The sequence below is a fragment of the Xenopus laevis genome, chromosome 6S, assembly GCF_017654675.1.
Source record: "Xenopus laevis strain J_2021 chromosome 6S, Xenopus_laevis_v10.1, whole genome shotgun sequence".
In the NCBI taxonomy this organism is placed as follows: Eukaryota; Metazoa; Chordata; class Amphibia; order Anura; family Pipidae; genus Xenopus; species Xenopus laevis.
Window position 1 is genome coordinate 62975929 of NC_054382.1, and position 19713 is coordinate 62995641.

General features: G+C 37.6%; 1 protein-coding gene and 1 long non-coding RNA gene across 2 annotated transcripts in view; one reads left to right on the forward strand and one right to left on the reverse strand.

The window, feature by feature from the left end:
- gabbr2.S (gamma-aminobutyric acid (GABA) B receptor, 2 S homeolog) overlaps positions 1–19713 on the reverse strand; it is a 338466-nt gene that overhangs the window by 233882 nt on the left and 84871 nt on the right. The window contains exon 2 of the mRNA XM_041567636.1: positions 13476–13613. Coding sequence (XP_041423570.1) covers positions 13476–13613 — 138 coding nt within the window. The remainder of the gene's footprint in view (positions 1–13475; positions 13614–19713) is intronic.
- The window catches only part of LOC121395083, a 226075-nt gene that overhangs the window by 204152 nt on the left and 2210 nt on the right, over positions 1–19713 (forward strand). The gene's annotated exons all lie outside the window — the stretch shown is intronic.

The window sequence follows — 19713 nt, forward strand, 5'->3', positions numbered from 1 at the left end:
ACCATGCCCCATGTTGCCCACTCCCTTTGGACTCCACCCACATGTGCTTTCACTGAATTTTCAGGAAAATCAAACCATAGTAGTGAGGACAAAATTTGCTTAAAGTCTTGCACTGCAGGAAGGGTAGGGAAGAGCTGTGAATGCTGCACTGCAAGCACATTATGGGGAAAAGGGGGAAAAAGATTCTGGAACCTAAAGTACATTACATACAGAGACTGTGAGGTACTCAAAAGACATACAAAGGAGCAGTAGGTACTGATACATAGACAAGGTTTAAAAAGTGAACTTAATAAGCTGTGAAATAATAATGGGTCCAAATGAGCTAGAAATTTGTATCCAGTGGGTTGAAGTCACTTAGGTTTCAATGATGGAGTGGGCAAAAAAAATATCATATGCATATGTTTCCAACACTGGCACTTGCTCATGTACAAAGCAGCCTTATGATAATATCTTTAAATTAAATCAAATCAAAATCATTAAATGGCACGCAACTCTGTGTTTTCATATACATAACCATTTGTTAAACATCTTAGAAAATTTGGAAGGCCTCTACAAATCTATGAAAGTTTGGTGCATAAAGGGGTCATTTAAATTTAAAATGCAAAATTAACTTTTAGTATTATTTCATTGATATTCTGAGACAAATTGCAATTGGTCTTCATATTTTATTTTCTATGGTTTTTTCTTTACTTATTTACTGTAGCTTTTTGTTTAGCAGTTCTCCTGTTTGGTATTTGCAGCTATCTGGTTGCTAGAGGTGTATTTACCCTATAAACCAGGCAATGTTTTGCATAAAACATGGAAATATAAATAGAAAGTTAAGGAACAAATATAACAATAACATTGTATCCGCAGGGAGCAATAGTTTTTTTTGTTGTTTTCTGCTGAGGTCAGAAACCACCATTTTAAAGCTGAAAAAAGGTAGAAAGTGGCAAATAACTGAAACTGTTAAAAAAAATGTTATGTGAAAGTAATACTGTATAGATGATCTTCAAGTTTATATGCAGTTTTTAATTGTACAGAAAGAGAAAAAAATATTTTCCTACACTATTTTTTGCATTGTATGGGTAAAAGTTCTATTTAGAAAGGTCTATTAACATACTTGGCAAGAATACCTCTTTGTAGTTAAGTTTTTCTTGACAGTACAGTCTGTATTACTTAGAAAAGATGCAGTTGGTTTCTCTTATTCCACAAAGAACATTGCTTTCTGTGCATTTTTATGGGAAAATCAATGATGCGTATTATATCAGTGGAGAACTTAACTGAAGAATAAGCTTATGTTTTAAGGTTAGAGATTACATTTCAGAGTAAAAAAAAAACAAATAAAAAACAAAGAACAACAAAATATACTTGGTTTTTTGTAAGTGTAGCTAAAAGCATTTCTACATACAGTAAAATATATACAGGCTGAGTGTCAGATATGTGAATAATTGGCAGATCAACAGATAGTTGATGTCCTCTTGAGCAACTTTCTCACTTGAACCCATGCCATCACCACTACTCAAAACATGTGCTCCTGTCCTTACGCAAACCCTTACTCATATATTCAATTCCTCGCTAACTGCTAGGACTTTCCCCTGTATTCAAATAGGCCTGTCTCAATCCCATTCTGAAAAAGGCTACACTGGATGCATCCTGTCTCTCTCTTACTGCTAGCCTCTTAACGTCTGGAAAGTCTTGTCTTTTCTCGTGTTACTAACTTGCTCTGCACCCATAATCTGCTGGGCCCTATGAAGTCTAGCTTTCGGCCTGCACACTCCACTGAGACTGCCTTATGTAGAGTTGCAAATGATCTCCAGACTGCTAAAGCCAAAGAACATTACTCTATTCTCATTCTCCTGGACTTATCTTCTGTTTTTGATGTTGACCACTCTGTTCTAATGCAAATTCTCCATTCACTTGGTATCAGGGACCAAGCTGCACCCTGGTTCTATTCTGATTTTTCTGAACGTTCCTTCTTTGTTACTCTTGCTAACAAACCCTCTCCCCCAGTTCAGCTTAGTACCCCAGGGTTTTGTAACTCTTTTGTTCTCCTTGTACAATTTCTATTTAGGAGGCTTTTTATCTTCATTTAGCCTTAAATGATCTGTACACCAATAACATCCAGATACAGTATATGCAGACATCCATTCACTAACCACTAATGTTCAGACCAAGATTGCAAGCTGCCTACTAGCTACCTCCTCATGGATGAACCAGTGTCATCTCTAACTCAACCTGGCTAAAATGAAGCTCAGGGTTTTCCCACCTAAAGTTAGTTCATATACTCCTTTCACCATTACTATTGATGGTATGACCATTAACCCTGTTACTTCAGCATGCTAATCATAGTAATGCTACTGCCAAAACCTCCCTGTTTTCCTCCGCAACATAGCCAAGATAAGTCCCATTCTTTCACACAAAACAGGCAAAACACTAATCCACTCCTTTGTCCAATCCTGTTTAAGCTATTGCAACCTCCTAATAACCCCATGTGATCCCACCCTGACTCCCATCTCTCCCCCCCTCCAATCAACCTTAAACTCTGCTACTAGGATCTTCCTGCTCTCTCCTAAGTGGGAACCTGTTCAACCCCAATTAAAATTCTTACCATGATTTGCAAATGATAGCACATCAATTCCTTTTGCTACATTCAAAGCCCTTCACTCTGCTGCTCCTCACTACATTTCTTCACTTGTCTCGTATGTTCCTGGCAGTCTCCTCCACTCCTCTCAGAGCCAGTTTCTTTTCACAAAATCCACTGCCACCTCTCATCTTAGACCTCTCTATCTTTCTGCTCCTTACTTTTGGAATCTCATCCCTGAATTCCACCATAAGGAGTGCTCTCTCAATCTCTTCAAGAACAAAATAAGAGTCTACCATTTGGAGCACTAGAACATTAGTCTAATCCTTGTACCTATTGAACAATTCCTTTACATTGTATATTTTTCCCCTCCATTGTGTACCTGTATGTTAGTTACCTACCCACTTAGACTGTAAGTTCTATGGGGCAGGGACCTCCTTCCTACTTTGGGGCACATTTACTAAAGGGCGAAGTGACTAACGCTGGCGATGATTTGTCAGCGTGACGTCATTTCGTTACTTTGCCGATTTACTAACAGGCGCAGGTGTCACTTCGCTAGAGAAGGAGATAGATGCTAGCATTGCTTCCACTCTAACGCCAGGCGAATTTTCACTCTGGTGAATGGACGTAACTCCGCAAATTCACTAAGATGCGGATTTTACTGAATGTTACCTCTTTCGCCAGACTTGCCTTCGCCTGCTCAGACCAGGCAAAGTGCAATGTAGTGCGTAGGACTTCCTCAATTTTTAGTGGAAAAATCCCCAAAAAAAGTCCCAAAAAACCACAGATATCTTTTCCTTTTTTCAGAGTGATAGCCTGCAAAAGTCTTTAAAAATGTTTTTTGGGTAACCGGGTTCCCCCATACATTTTTAACATATGGAACATTGACTATACAGTGGGCTCATGTGTAGGGCATTATAACAACTATATTTTCTTTATTAAAGGGATACTGTCATGGGAAAAAAAAATTTTTACAAAATGAATCAGTTAATAGTGCTGCTCCAGCAGAATTCTGCACTGAAATCCATTTCTCAAAAGAGCAAACAGATTTTTTTATATTCAATTTTGAAATCTGACATGGGGCTAGACATTTTGTCAATTTCCCAGCTGCCCCTGGTCATGTTACTTGTGCCTGCACTTTAGGAGAGAAATGTTTTCTGGCAGGCTGCTGTTTTTCCTTCTCAATGTAACTGAATGTGTCTCAGTGGGACATGGGTTTTTACTATTGAGTGTTGTTCTTAGATCTACCAGGCAGCTGTTATCTTGTGTTAGGGAGCTGTTATCTGGTTACCTTCCCATTGTTCTTTTGTTTGGCTGCTGGGGGGCAAAATGGAGGGGGTGATATCACTCCAACTTGCAGTACAGCAGTAAAGAGTGATTGAAGTTTATCAGAGCACAAGTCACATGACTTGGGGCAGCTGGGAAATTGACAAAATGTCTAGCCCCATGTCAGATTTCAGAATTGAATATAAAAAAAATCTTTGCTCTTTTGAGAAATGGATTTCAGTGCAGAATTCTGCTGGAGCAGCACTATTAACTGATTCATTTTGGAAAAAAAAAATGTTTTCCCATGACAGTATCCCTTTAAGGTTCCCTGGACTTATGTAATGTAATGTATTTGCTGCAACATATACATCCCTTAAACGTTAGTTTCCCGTTATATGCAAATTAGCCTGAGCGTAGACCTCTAACGAAGTTGCGCTAGGCATAATTGAACTCTAGCGCATCTTCTCTTTGATTGCCGATGTAACACTAGTGAAAATTCCCCAGCGTTCGGCTCCCTGGATGCAACTTTGCATTTTAGTAAATTAGCGTTGTCTGAGTTTTCGACTGGCAAAATGTAGCGATGGGTGCGAAGCCGTCGCTGGCGAATTTTCGCAGGTTAGTAAATTTTCCTCCTTTGTCTCTTACCACACAGCACTTAAGTTCAATGTCCTTATATAAGCTCTGTGTACTGTGATTATTTATTGTATCTATTATGTGACTTGTCCTCCCTGTGTATACTTTTTAATACGTATATTGTATGGCACTGCAGCTCCTAAGCAGTGCTTTACAAATAAAGTTTTACATAAATAGTTTTTTAGGGATGGGCGAATTTGACCAGTTTCGTTTTGCCAAAAATTCACCGCCGGCGAAATGTCGCCGACGCCCATTAAAGTCTATGGGCGTCATTTCTGCTGCAAAACAAGGCGAAAAAAATCCACCCATCCCTAATAGTTTTCCATTATTCCTTTAAGTAACACAGATCATAGAATCTACAATCTACAATACATTCATATTTACGATGTTTTCTCCTGGTACCTAATGCTGTGTGGGAGATACAAACTTGTAAAGTGAATGTTTTGAGCTGATTTTTCAGAGTTTTCATAAATTCTTACAGAATCTACTTCAGACAAGTTTTGATGTTTGGTGCTTTGGAGTAGAAAGTCATGGTTACCCATTTTAGATTCAACAGAATGTGTACTTTTTCAAAATATATGGTTTCCTTGGGTAAACCTAATGTTCCAGGATTTTTTCTAAAGTATGCTATATTCTACTGTATTACTTTGGTAATTTACTGATGGGACTTTCAATCTCTATAAAACTATATATATCTAGTATTGGCATGTTCAAGACACACAGGGCTTTCCACAACAGTTGAATTTTTGTGTATAAAGTAAAATATTTTTCTGGTATAATTCCCTATATTAAAATTATTTTTTTTTTTGGTATTTAGAGCTCTAAATCTTGTTTCAGAAGTGTAAATTAACAAAAATAAAATCTTTAAAAAAAAATCTATTAAAATTTGTACTAAGTTCACTAAGGATTTCTATTCATCAAAATCAACAAATTATGGGAAAGGAGGACAAGTTGCTATTGTCTGTACTCTTATGTCTCCTCCAAAAGCTTAAAACCCTGAGTATACATTTAACTCACTTGCACACAAAGACAATAAGAAATGAAACAGACTTTATATTTGGAGAGGCAGATTTTACACAGTGTACCATAGGGTGAATGAAACAATAAGGGTCATTTACTTACCGCAGTGCAAATTATAGCTGATACATAAAATAATCACAGTCATGTATCCACATTATTGCAAATTGGATACTGAAAATGTTCAAAATCCGATTGCCATCATTTAGGGCACACTGCATCAAAATTATGTATATGCTATACTGTAGGTGTGTGTGTGTTGTGCATTTCAAGCAGGCCATTGTGGAAACTCTGGAGTTAACAAGCTGCCACGACTTTAAATAAATGCACTTGCCCAAAATTTAGAGTTGGGATAAAGACAGTGGTGCTGCCGGAAATTTAAATAAATTTACTTACACGAAATTTAGAGGTGGGATAAAGGCAGTGGTGCTGAGCACAACTATACTGTAGTTCAAGGAGCAGCTTCCGATGCAAGTACATTTAATGAATGGCAAACATTTGTGGCAAATGTATAGCTAAAACATTTTTAATCATAATGTGATAATAATCAAAGTGTCCTCCAAAATCCTAAATAAATATTTAATGAAAAAACAAATTATTTCCAGTCAATACAGTTCTGTAAAAGAGTAAAAAATGCAAGCAAAGAACAGCTCAAATTCTATTATGCACCTCAAACAAAGAATAAAAATCGATACAAGCATATTTCTGGAAGTGCTAAGCCACTTTCCATACTGAGCAGTATTGCCTCTTTAGGGGTGATTTACTTAAATCCAAAACATTTCTCACTATTTTCTTATAACTTCTTTGACCAAACTCCCATCCACATTTTTACCGTATTTATCAATTCATTTACTTAAGAAAATCTTGTGCACGAAAACAGAACAAAAAAAAAAGTGGTAAGTACAATCTTTTTGGATTTGATGCCCGAAAACCACAAATTAGTCAGATTATTGTACGAAACCCAGTGCAGATCATGATACTGTATTTTACAATTGAAAATGAGACATCTGCCATTGACTTTTATATGATCTTGGCAGGTTTGAGATGGAGTGCTTTTTTTATTCTGACTTTTAGCAGCCTCTGGGTTTAATAAATCGCAAAAAGTCAAGGTTTTTTTTTGTTCCGAAAAAAACCTGCTTTCCCCTTTCAAACTCCGACCAGAGGAAAAAGAATGGAATTTAATAAATAACCCTGTAAGACTCCAAGCCCGACTCTGCTTTTAAGCTTCATGACACATAAAAAAAATTTCTTGGTCAAATGTCTGCTTTATAATTCAGCAGAACTATCTATATTCAGGCAATATATATATGTATATATGCCACAACTGAAGTTGAAGGTCAACTTTGCAAAACACAAAAAGATGAATTTTCCATTCAGGCAAAAGTAAAGAATATATACCGTAGCATTCCAAATAAGAGGAACTTCTTTAACAAGGCGTACATTTCCATAGATTATGCAGCAGCATACGGTACATACAGTAATAAAAAAAGTAAAATTTTAAATTTTGCAGAGAACTACCATTATTTCCAAATGTTCTTAATATTTCAAGATAAAGATCACATCATTAGCTGAACACAGACAAACCTCATTCCTGATTTATTTCCATAGGATATTTACTTTGAAGCATATACATCTGTCAGTAGTATTTTAACCTTTTAACCTTTTAATCTCATATGACAATTTTTTGTTACCCTCAAGAAATCCCTTATTTCATACCTCCCAACTGTCCCTTTTTCGGAGGGACAGTCCCTCTTTTGACGGCTCAACCCGCAGTCCCTCATTTGTACTGGAAAGTCCCTCTTTTCTCTGCACTGAACAGCCAGAAAAAGCCCAGAACAGCTAACAGGTGCAAATAAGATACTTTGTAACAATTTTGAGACACAAAAACACAGTTTAGATAAGGAGAAATATTTTCAAACTTTCATAACCTGCCAAATTTTGTAAATGAACATGGTAATTAGGGGGTGTGGCCACAGAAAGGGGTGTGGTCCAAAAAATTGCTGCACTACGTGCGGGAAAAATTTTTTGTCCCTCTTTTTACTTCCAAAATGTTGGGAGGTATGTTATTTTATTCATTTTGGGCATCCAAAATCCGTTAGGGTTTATCTTTTGAAACTTACTTAATATTGGATAAATGATAACATGTTTGGAGTGCTTAAAGTGATAAACAGGACAATTATTCTCTAACTAGTGCTGCTCTGAATTTTTTTTTTGAATGGCATGGAGGAAGTAACACATACTAACTACTCTTACAAAAGGAGAGCAAATTGATCTACTGTACATGGTGCAAAGTACCTTTTCAAAAAGTAAAAATCAGCTGTTTCATTTGTCTGTAATAATTATTGAATGATACTTTATGCCTTTTAGAACTAAGTTTTGATATGTGCTTTGGCAATTTTTTGTTGTTTTGTCTATGCAATCTCAGTGGCTTAATAATGGAGACAGAAGACTGAGTGGCTGCTGGGGCCTAGAAGTACAGTGTGAATAGTGACAAACTTGACTATTGCACACTTTCAATGGATGGGTCTGGTGGGGCTTCTAAAAATATCTTGTTGTGAGACCTTTTAATTTTTAGTTGCACAACTTAATTATCTGAGACTCAGAACATATATAACATATATATAACATATATAACATTTATATAAGTAGTACCATTTTGTTTAAAAAAATATTAACTGAGCTTTCATTGTACTTTATTTAGATTTATTTAGATTTTATTACTAAACATCCTAAACCTAACATTTTCCTGCTGCAAACAACAAATCACTGCAGGTTCCTAACAGTAAGCATGAACTTTGTTGGTTACAACAAAGGAATTAATAAAATGAGGGGGGATTTGTCAGCCATTTACTTATGCTGGTCTAACTAAATTATAATACCTGGAAATTTGGTTCTTAAAGCTACCAGGAGCAGATTTTTGCCACCCCTTGTAACTTGAGAAACTTGCCTCAGGCGGCAAGGAGTGCAAAAAACGGTTTAGTATGTGTATGTATTAATGGGTGTGCTCTCATACAGATCCCATAGTAATGCGATACTTATACAGTGTCATGGAACATAATTTTTGTCTGTCTGCTACTACAGAAGTGTTAATAATGTTATGTCTTTTTGACATAGTAAGAGAAGCATGTTGTCTGTGTGCAGTTTCTCCTGTTTAAAGAAAGCTGCATGCTCACATGAGATTGAGCTACCAGTTATCCCATGTCTTAAGCAGAATGGCAACAAATACCCATCTTCAATGAGATTATGATTATTACAGTTATAGGGCTAGAGGGAGATGATTAGTAAGCATTTGGCCAAGGATTTTTTGACCAATCATCAATTTGCATTTCTGTTAAACTACATGGGTCCAACATGAAGTTATAGGAGTTATAAGAATTTATTCTGAATGACAACCCAAATTAACATTTACATGCAACCTATGCTAAAAACCTATAAATGAGAACAATTTCAATAAAATAAGAAAACCATAGTTCTTTGATCTCTCAAAAAGTATTTACAATCACTACTGCATAATTGATCAAATTATCCATTTAACACAGGGCACATATGTAAGATTGTGGTAAAAAAATAGTTAATACTGTGTCATGGCATATATTTAAAATAGGCTATTTTAACAAATCCATCTTTTGTTTCAGCCTGGGAATAGTTGCTAAGCATATGTTTATAGATCTGTTGAAAATAATAATGTATATTTCCTAGAAGAATAAAATATCCATGATAATGAATATCAGAAAATCTCTTTAAATTCTTGTTAAATGTCATTATTCAAGTAAAAACAGGCTCATTAGAGAATATTTATTCATAATATCCAAACAGCTGCTGCTTGAAATGTTTCTGAACTCAGATGGATTTACTAAGATGTGCTAAATCAATTACTCATGCCAATACATATTGTCATATTGAATGAAAATGGACATGCTTTAAATAAAAACATGTTTAATTTTCAATATATTTTTGTCACTAGCATCATTCTAAAGTGCAGTAAGCAGGTCCCTTGAAGCAGAAAGGACTTCCCTTGACCCACACCCCACAAAAATTATGAAATTTTGAAATCGACTGGAACTATACCTCTGAACAGTTCAGATAATGCTGGTTTACTCTACTTTAATGTTAACTATAAAGATCTTAGTCATCTCATTTAATAAACTGTGAAAGCATATAGCATATGTTATGTTCATGGAACCATGTATAATGGTTCTCATATCAAAAGAGCCATGGCATTTAAAACATTTCCAACAGCATCTGGTACTAAATACAAGAGCAATGTATGGTATAGGAAAACATAATAATAATTAATGTGAACAGCAGTGTTGTACTGTATCTACAGTATGTGAGAAACAGGTCCTGCAAATGCTGTGGAGCCCAGGAGTTATTGTGAGCCCGGTGGACTTATCATCAAAGTTGAGGAGGCACTAAAATGACTTTATTGTGGGGTCCAGTAACTTTTAGTAATACCTTTGATGAACAGCATACAGTATTTTCTAAGGACAAGGACAGCTCAAGAGTAGTGATGAAAGAATCTGTCCTGTTTTGCCTCACTGCATAATTCATGAAACTATACGAAAAGCATTGAAGCCAATGTGCATCACGCCAAATTTTTTATGCACACAACAATTTTTTCTTACTCAAAATGCATTAAAGTCAATGGGCCTTTTTTATGACGACTTTTTTGTCTCTGCGACAATTTTGTTTTCTTGTGGCAAAGTTTTCTGCAGTGAAATTTTGCTGCAGTTTCACGAAAAAAATTGCAGGTGGTGAAGTGTAGAATTTTGCCGTTAATCCATGCCTGGTGAAATAAATTCTATTGCACATTTAAAACCTAGTTTGAAATCTGAATGGTTGGGCCTCCTGGACATAACCTGGTATATAAAACTGGACTGGACATGGATATGTTATACATGCTTACTATCTAACCAGGAAGCTGTATAAATAAATGTAAGGAAACTGGAATAACCATTATCACTGTTTGGATATTACCTTAAATTTCCAAGACACCAAAACTTTGGGAAATTTGGCTCTCAAAGTTACCAGAGGCAGCAGAGGGGACAGGATTGCCCCAGCCAATATAAACACTGGCTGAACAGAGTATGTAACACATGTTAAGACAAAATTTCCCTAGCCTCCAAGCTAGCTGGACTCCGAAAGAGTAAAATAAGTAAATGTTAAGTTTAAATCAACAATCCAGTAACTAATAGGAAAGAATTGTTAACGCAGACATCTTACCTGATGCAATCTGAGCTGCTAAGGAAGTGAGTGGGAGGGGAACCTACCTGCTCATCAACTGCACCTGAACATTGGTCTCCAGAGTTATTACCTGATTACCTATCGCCTGGTGTCTGCATTGACTGGAATTGCACTTGCACTGCTCACAGAACATGCAGACCAGCTTTGCACTTGCACTGCTCACAGAACATGCAGACCAGCTTTGCATTTGCACTGCTCACAGAATATACAGACAAGCTCACATCTTAGACAAACTGGCCCATCCATTCTAAGAAAGATCAGTTATATAATTAATGTTGCTCATCTGTTATTTCTGTGGCTTTAGTTTGCATCCATTTTGACCTTTATATACCAAGTTTTTGAAAATCAGTGCAGGGCAGCCATAAGAGGAAAAAGAATGTGTTGCTTGGCTAGTGTCCCATTCGCTGTCAAAATCCAAAACCTGTAAATTATCTAACTAAAAAGATTTCCATCATGTACCCTCCAGCTGTTGTGAACATGTGACCTATTTCTTCGAGCATTCTCTTTCCTGATCCTATATTTTTCAACAAACCAGTTACCACATATTTCATTCATCCCTCAGGCCCTTTCCTTCTGCACCACTGTCATGCTCTTGTTTTATGTAAATCGGTGCCCAAAAACACAATGATCATCTAGCTATGTCCTCTATGTGTCGACATTTGAGTGTACCTATGGTCAAATAGAAGCAATATGCCTGCAGTCTAAAGTACAAACACCCAAAGGTCAAATACTATTTCAAAACCAAATCCCATTACTCAATTTGCTGTAGTAATTAGTTTAATAACATATTAGCATATTGCTTTTCAACAATGTTTCACCCAGGACTCAAATTCTTTTCATAAAAACAATTAGACCTATAGGTGCCTCCAGAGAAAAATAAGTAATATGAGCAAATAAATTGCAATATTTTGATAATTCAAGATGGGTGTTTGAAGAAGTTGCAACAGCTACTGCCAAGTTTGGGAAAGCAATCTAGCAGAGCCTTACTAAATTTGCAAACGAAATCCACAAATGAGGTTGAAAGTAATGTATTTAAGATGTAACTTCATTAAGCCCCACCATATTCTGCATTCATATATAGAATTGTGGCAAAAAAAAAAATGTCACACAGTCATTCTGAAATGGTTATATGTGATTAAGGCATTTGTTTGGAGATTCCTCAGCAAACTCTGGAAACATTATACATTTGCTGATGGTGATGAAGCTATTGTCATTGATGCAATGCAATAAGGCGTTGTGATGCTGCTTCAACACTGTGAGTACAGGGGCGTGCTCACTAAATGTCAGGGAATTCTGGATAGGATGCCAGCATACCTGGCTGGTACAAAAATCACGCATATAAAGCTCAATGACATTTGCCATAGATCACATTCCTGCTGCTCGCTCTGCCCACTGTAGGTGCTCCCTTATTATTCCTGCATTGACTCTTGCTTGAACCAGTCCTAAATTACTGCATAGATATTGGGATTTCTGTTCTGATGTGACAGTGCCCACCTTCAATTAAACATACCTTTGCTTGCTTTTACATTTGTTCTGCTGTATAAAAATGACTTTCTGTTGTTGCCCAGCAAACTTCTTTCATGTTCCCTAATCATAAATCCTGAGATTCCACTATGGTATCCTGGTTTTCATGTCAGCATGACATAGCCACTGAATGTGACAATTACTATGACAATACTGTATGGTAGAGGAATGTATTGTATAATAACTATTAGACACTTTAAAGTAAAGAAAGATTTACAAATTAGAAGACTTCTACTTAGAATGGCCAACTATATAAAATGATTTTATGCTAAATGTTATGCTATTCTGCCTGCCCTATGCTCCCTGGGTGTACCATACTCTGACTTTCCTATCCTCCCTGTGTGTGCCATACTCTGTCTGCCCTATGCTCCCTGGGTGTGCCATACTCTGCCCACCCCATGCTCCCTGGGTGTGCCATACTCTGCCTGCCGTTTGGTCCTTGGTGTGCCATACTCTGCCTGTGTGTGCCATACTCTGCCTTCCCTATGCTCCCCGCCTGTGCCATACTATGCCTGCCTGCCCTATTCTCCTTGGGTGTGCCATATTCTACCTGCCATACGGTACTTGGGTGCCCCATACTCTGCCTGTGTGTGCCATACCAGACCCAGACTGCCCACATTGTTCACCTGTTCACACTCATACAAACTGCTAGAGGTTCTAATAGGTTTCTCAGTCTCCTGCACTGTTCTACCTTAACTATGCTCCCTGTGTTTGCCATACTCTGCCTGTGTGTGCCATACTCTGTACCATACTCTGCCTGCCCTGAGCTCCCTGTGTGTACCATGCTCTACCTGCCCTATGCTCCTTGTGTGTGCCATACTCTACCTACCATATGCCCCCTGTGTGTGCCATACTCTGCCTTCCCTATGCTCCCTGTGTGTACCATACTCTTCCTGCATTATGCTCTGCCTAAGCCTGGTATTTGTTCTGGGGTTTGTTGGCATTTGAAAGTGATTGTTAGGGGCCCCTGAGGTGTTTAATCATGTGCTGGGGGGGTGGGCTGTGTTATCCACAGGGGAGGATGAGGTAAGAAACCTAATCTGCTAGCTATCAGTATGTCACTGTGACATACTGCCAGACAACAAGGGGTTAACGGGGCCTTTTCCAACTCACTAGTTCCAAATCAGTTGTGCGTGGATACAACATACAGCTCACAATATATGAATTGAATCCATGTGAGAACATAGATCCATTACAGTTTTAGTGAAATGTGTAAAATGTTTCTTACCTGAACTAAATTCCATCCTTTTAAAGACTCGGCAATAATAGATGTTACAGATGGACATACACCTCCAAATACCATCAAGTGATTAGGTCCATATTTTATAGCATCGTAAAATGCTTTCAGTCCTTGTGCATTGTCACACTAGAGAAAAAAACAGAAAGAATTATTAAAATAATTGCACTTTATGTAAAACAGGCAAGCATGTTAGATAAAAGCCTTGGCATTATGCATCTATGTGTTTTTGTTTTAAGGATTTATAGTTTGTCTCAATCACACTGTCATTCATTGAAAGTAAGAGTGACAAACAAAGCTTACTTAGACATGTCAAATATCATGTTAGAATTGCTGTTTGTGTCTGCTGTGTTCAAACTGGTGATGAATGTAAAATGCCTGGGAGGACAATTATGTCAAGGAATTCCCTAAAGCCACATCTACATACAATAAGGGGCAGATTTATCAAAGTGTAAAATTAGAGCTTCACAGAGTAACATTTTACAGGCCTATCGGTACAAATTAGAGTTCACGATTTAAAACTACACCTTTAAAAATCACATAGGAATGAATAGAGAGTGGTGGTATTTTACTGTATGGAATGGTGACTGTAGTTAAATGATTATAGAGGGGAAACTCACTGAAAACATGGCATAGTTTTGCAGGTGGACTAAGAAACTATCATGTTTATGTAAAGCATACTTTTCCTCTATATTTAGAGGATATATATTAAAACTCTAATTTTCCTATGAGAGTTTCAAAGGGGAAAAAAATTGAATTTTTAGTAAACTCAACATTTTTTTGTTATACCCCAAAGCTGCTAACAATTTGAATCTGAAAATACTCCAGCAAAAAACGATCGAAATCATGTAGAAAGTCAATGGTAGATGGTCCCTTTTACTATTGGAGCATGTTTTTATGCCTTCATGATTCTCTAAAGTTGCAGGTTGTATGTGCTAGTTTTATTCTATACAGTGGCGGAACTACCGGAGGAGCAGGGGGTGCGAGCGGGCCAGGGCCCGCACCCCCTCAGGGCCCCCCGGCAGTTCGTGCGTTGCTTATTCCCGGCCTGTTCTGGGTGTACGGAGGGGGGCGGGGGGCCCAGCTGCGCCTCCTGCGCCAGGGCCCGCCCCCCCTCTAGTTACGTTTCTGATTCTATAATCTGAATTATTCAAGTTTTTCTGGTGACAACTGGATAAAGTCAAGTTTTGTGGATCGAAAAAGTCACATGATTCGAATGACTGCTTGATTTTGTTGTATATATTTTTGCACAGACTTTTTCTAGAAAAATTATTATTATTAAGAGAGGATTTGGGTTTTGGAATTTGGTCCATTTTTTTAATAAAGTGAGAAAAATGGGAGTTTTAGTAAATTACCCCCTGAATGTATTATTTTATCTGTACAGTTCAAGGAGTGGTTCACATTTAAGTTAACTTTTTGTATGTTATAGAATGGTCACATTTAAGAAACCTTTCAATTGGTGTCCATTATTTATTTTTGTACAGTATTTAATTATTTGCAAAGGTAAAGGGGTGCCAGGCATATACCCTTTCTGCAGCCTTCCCTAGTTCGCACCCTTATATTCCCCCACCTGCGGCTCATCTTCAATGTTGTGCTCTTCTGCAAGGGGGCAATATAGTCACCCGGGTTGCCTAGGGTGCCCAGCCAACTCGGGCCAGCGCTGGGGACAGGAGCAGCCAACCGGAACAGGTGAGATAAGAATGTGTGCAGGTGCGTGTGTGTTTGGGGGTGGGGTTGCATAAGTTGGTCCACCTGGCTGCTGAATAAAAAACTAAATAACTTAAAATTAAATGAAGACTAAATGCAAATATCACTCTCTAGATATATCATACTGAAAGTTAACTCTAGGCAGAGGATTGTTATAACAAGACATCTATGAGGTATTCACATTAGAAACAGCATGTAGAAACATGTACCCTGGGGTCTGTGCCTTGGAAAAAATACATCCTCATGCTCAGTGGGTAAAGTTATGATTCCTGTACAGAGTTGCTGTGAATGGACAATTATTCTATGGCAAACATACAGTATATTTTAATTTATTGACCTTGCATAAAATTGTTGTTGATCAAGCAATGTCCATTTTGTTTTGAAGTAGGTACCAGTGGCTAGAGCTGCTCTTCTGCCATATTGTTAAAGTCCCGGTGACATATTAGCTAACTATTTCAAACATATAGCAAGAGACTAGCCCATGCTGAGAGATGTAGTCCAAAAATATATTAGCTGACACTGAAGTATGATCAAAGGAAGATAATGGCATCTGTAGTAGTTGTCTAGCCCAGTAGAATATTACTCTTACTTACAGTGCCTTTAAGCTAGGTTTAATATTTGCCTAGATAGTTTAAAAAAAAATACAAAATTTAAATATCCTTGCCAAAGGATGCTTTTGATACTGGAAGTTCAATTTTTAATTTTATTTTTTTATGAATTAGTTATAACTTGATCATGATTGTGAAATCACAATCTTATGATCCTATACTGTATGTCTAATTTTGTTGTCGGGGTTGTTCACCTTCCAAACACAAGAAAAAGTCTTTATTTCTGGGGAACTGTCTGAAACTAACTGAGCTGAAAAAGTGAACAAAAAAACAGACTAATTTTAATCTTATAATATTGGACTTATTAGAACATTAGTATGTTGGAACACTTATTGTTTATTTTACTGTACAATACATGTAACATATTACTATACAATATATAACATATTATCTGAAGAGGTAACAGCTCAGCTGAATACATTAGTGCCAGCTACAGTATATGATATTAACAGCCAGGGCTGGAACTAGGGGTAGGCAGAAAAGGCAGCTGCCTAGGGCGCAACGATTGGGGGGCGCTGGGCAGCTACTTCTTCTGCCTACCCCTAGACTGGACCTGGCACTAGACTTGTGCGCAACCGCTGGTACTGCGCCTCTACGCACATGCGCGCGCAAACACCTCTACCTGCTTGCGCACAAACGCCTCTACTGCACATGTGTGTGTGAACGCCGATGCCAAACAAGTGCGCCCAAATGACGCGACATGCACGTGACTGCAGCTACTGAGCGCTGGGGATGGGGGCGATCTGGCTAGCTGGTCTGCCTACGGCGGCCAGCCAGCCTGGCCCACCTCTGTTAATAACAGCAGTCTAGCAGTGCTAGTTGGCATTGTTGCTTTCTGCTTTGTAAGCATACTGCAGGTATGGGATTCATTTACAGAAAATTCATTATACAGAAATCTCTGAATTACAGGAGGTTATATCCTTTTTAATCTAACTAATTCTAGTCTTTGAAAATTGATTTCCTGTTTGTCTGTGATAATAAAAAAGTACATTGTGCTTGATACTCCTTATAATGAATTATTATTGAAGGTAAAACAATCTTATTGGGTTTATTTCATCTTTAAAAAATTGTTAGCAGACATAAGGTATGGATATCTGAATTCTGAAAAGATCCCTTATTCAGAAAACCCCAGGTCCTACAATAAAGGATATGACTGTACATCTATAAAATGAAGAAACCAAGCCCCCACCCATCACCTGATCATCTAAACTGTGCAATAGATATGGGAACAGACCTCTTTATTAAATTTAGGACACAATGCCTTTGACCTCACTATCCCTGCCACCGGCATAGTGAGGTGAGGGATAAACAAACAGAACCACAAGGGTTACTGCTATTCTTGATTATGCACCAAATAAATCACAAAATAAACAAAAATGCAATTGGAAAGTTTTGATCCTTTTTTCCTTTATGGTTACAGTAGAATGGTAGGTATATATCCCCAAGGCAAGGTATATTTAGGTTATCTAGTTTGGACCCTGGTTAATAGAAGTACAATAGTTGTATTCATATATTTATTTTTGGTTGCTCTGGGCTTCTGGATTAAGATAAATGATGGTCATTTTTCTATGCAGCCTCTTATGAGTTACCCTATCATGGGCATAAGTGCTGAGTTTGATTTAGTCTCTGTACCTTATAAATAACTTTGAACATGGACCTATAAATACATTTGGGAATTGATAAACCAAATTGGCATTTATGTTTTGTGCACTCCTCAATAGTGAGATAAGATTTCCTTGCACTCATCTCTGCATGAGCCAAACCTGTTAAGTAGTTCATTCTATTTCTTTCAGTTGGAAAAGTTGCAATAGAAGATTTTCATGAGCTATCCTGAGTGACAAATAAGACATCTCTGAACCACTGTGTGTATTTCTGACTCTTTCTTGCTACTTGTTTGAATTATCAAACTTAGGTTGCAGCACACCTCACTTTGCATGCTTTCCAAAAGCAGTAATTTAGAGATTGTATAAAACAAATGACTTGAGCAACAACATTTCAAATTCTGTGTTTACCTTTGCGTTATTGTGTTTTAGTTTTTTGTGGTTGTACATTCTCCTTAAATAGATACAAACACCAGAAGATTTTTTAATATCTATCATAACATTATCTTTGAATGATATTTATAATTTAGCAATAAAAGTATCTGCTTGTTGCTTTTACATTACATTTCTTACCCCCTGTTTCCCTATGAGGGGGCTGCCATATTTGTGCAGCAGTAGTCTGTTGGCATTAGAAACTCTAACTGACAAGTTGAGAATGGACAGTCGGGTTGACAAAACAGTCAGGTTTAGGAACTTCAAGTTAAAATTACTTTAAAAAGCAGAACTATCTGTGAATTTTTAGTGTCAGTATCACTTTAAGTTATTGGAAAAGCTGGAAAAATGCTCTGTCCTTTCAACAGTTTCCTATCATCTGCCTGCATTCTTTTAAGATGCTATGCCTAGCTACCTCTACCTGTAACATCATTCACTGCTCTGTAAATCCTAATTTTTCAGAAATCTAGTGGAGAGTTTCCAGGTTTCCCTGGAAAACATCCTGTAAACAGGACCAGAACCAGAAAGGCTTTGAAAATGAATGTTGACTTAGCAGAAGTCAACATCTGTTATTAAACTGTATATGCACTAGATAATGATCACTTGGGATTCCATTTGAATGAAGCATTTAGTAGTCTTTAGGTGTTTTTGTTTCTGGCCAGTAAGTGGATACCCTAGAATCTGAGTGAAGGATTCTGTTCATTTTATGTCAAGACAATTAATACCCCTAGGACACAGACAATCATGAACACTGACAGCTCTAAATTTCCTCTATTCCATCTAGGTTACCAGCCTTCTTATACTATGCCATGCATATAACAAGATGAGACATTAAAATAAAATGTTGTGAATGCTGTGTACATAGATAAATTAAGACATTATCACCGATGGTTCAAATTGGAAATCTGTTTGAATGCTTGACAAAAATATAATGAAGGAAAATATGAGTGTACACATCGGTTCTTTTGGCATTTAAGCTTTACCATTTAATAATAAGTTATACTGTATTACTGTACTTTATGAAGATTATATGATCACAAAAGCACCTTAGTGTTTAAAAGGCTGGGGCTTTAACTGCAGTAATGCCATGTCTCTGTGACCCATTTATCTATGTTACAGCACTTGGTCAATTATCATGTCTAAACTGTGGTATGGTGTATGGCTTGCCAAAGTCTGAGAATTGGCTGCTCCTCTTTACCATATGTTAGAGCCAACCTCAATGCTGTCTGTTAGCTGTTCATCTGCTACCCTTAGGTAGAACATTACTTGTGCAATATTTGTACAGGTGAGACAGTTATTGCACTTATAACAACCAAGTTTAGGGGACGTGCCCAAACATGTTTTATTAGTAGAATCTGTAGGTAATATGTCCTTTGTTAAATCAAGCCAAAATAGGTGGCTGATGCTCAACCGTTATGAATCTGTATTAATAATATCCCAGTGTGACCGAAGGGGTCAGTTTCAGTAGAATATGCAGTTACAACAACCATCACTATAACAATAAAACTGGGGTATTTAGAGTTAGACAACAGATCCATTTGAATAGTGGCGTTACTACCAGGGGTGCGTTTGGGCCAGTTTCCGCACCCCCTCAGGGCCCCCCAGCAGCTTGCGCGCCACTTATTGCGGCCAGTTCCTGGCGTACGGAGGGGGGCGTGGGTCCAGTTACGCGTCACGCGCCAGGGCGCGTCCCCCTCTAGTTAAGTTGCTGCATTTGAATATCCTCTTGAAGCTCTGTTGTATTAAACCTTTAGAGTAACCTCTTAAAGCACTCAATGCATAACATATTATTTTCATGGAGTCAAAGTAGAGGTCACTGATACAGTGCCGTGACTCGGATTAACCTTTCCGGTGATCTGGGGACCTGGAGTTCTGCCTCTA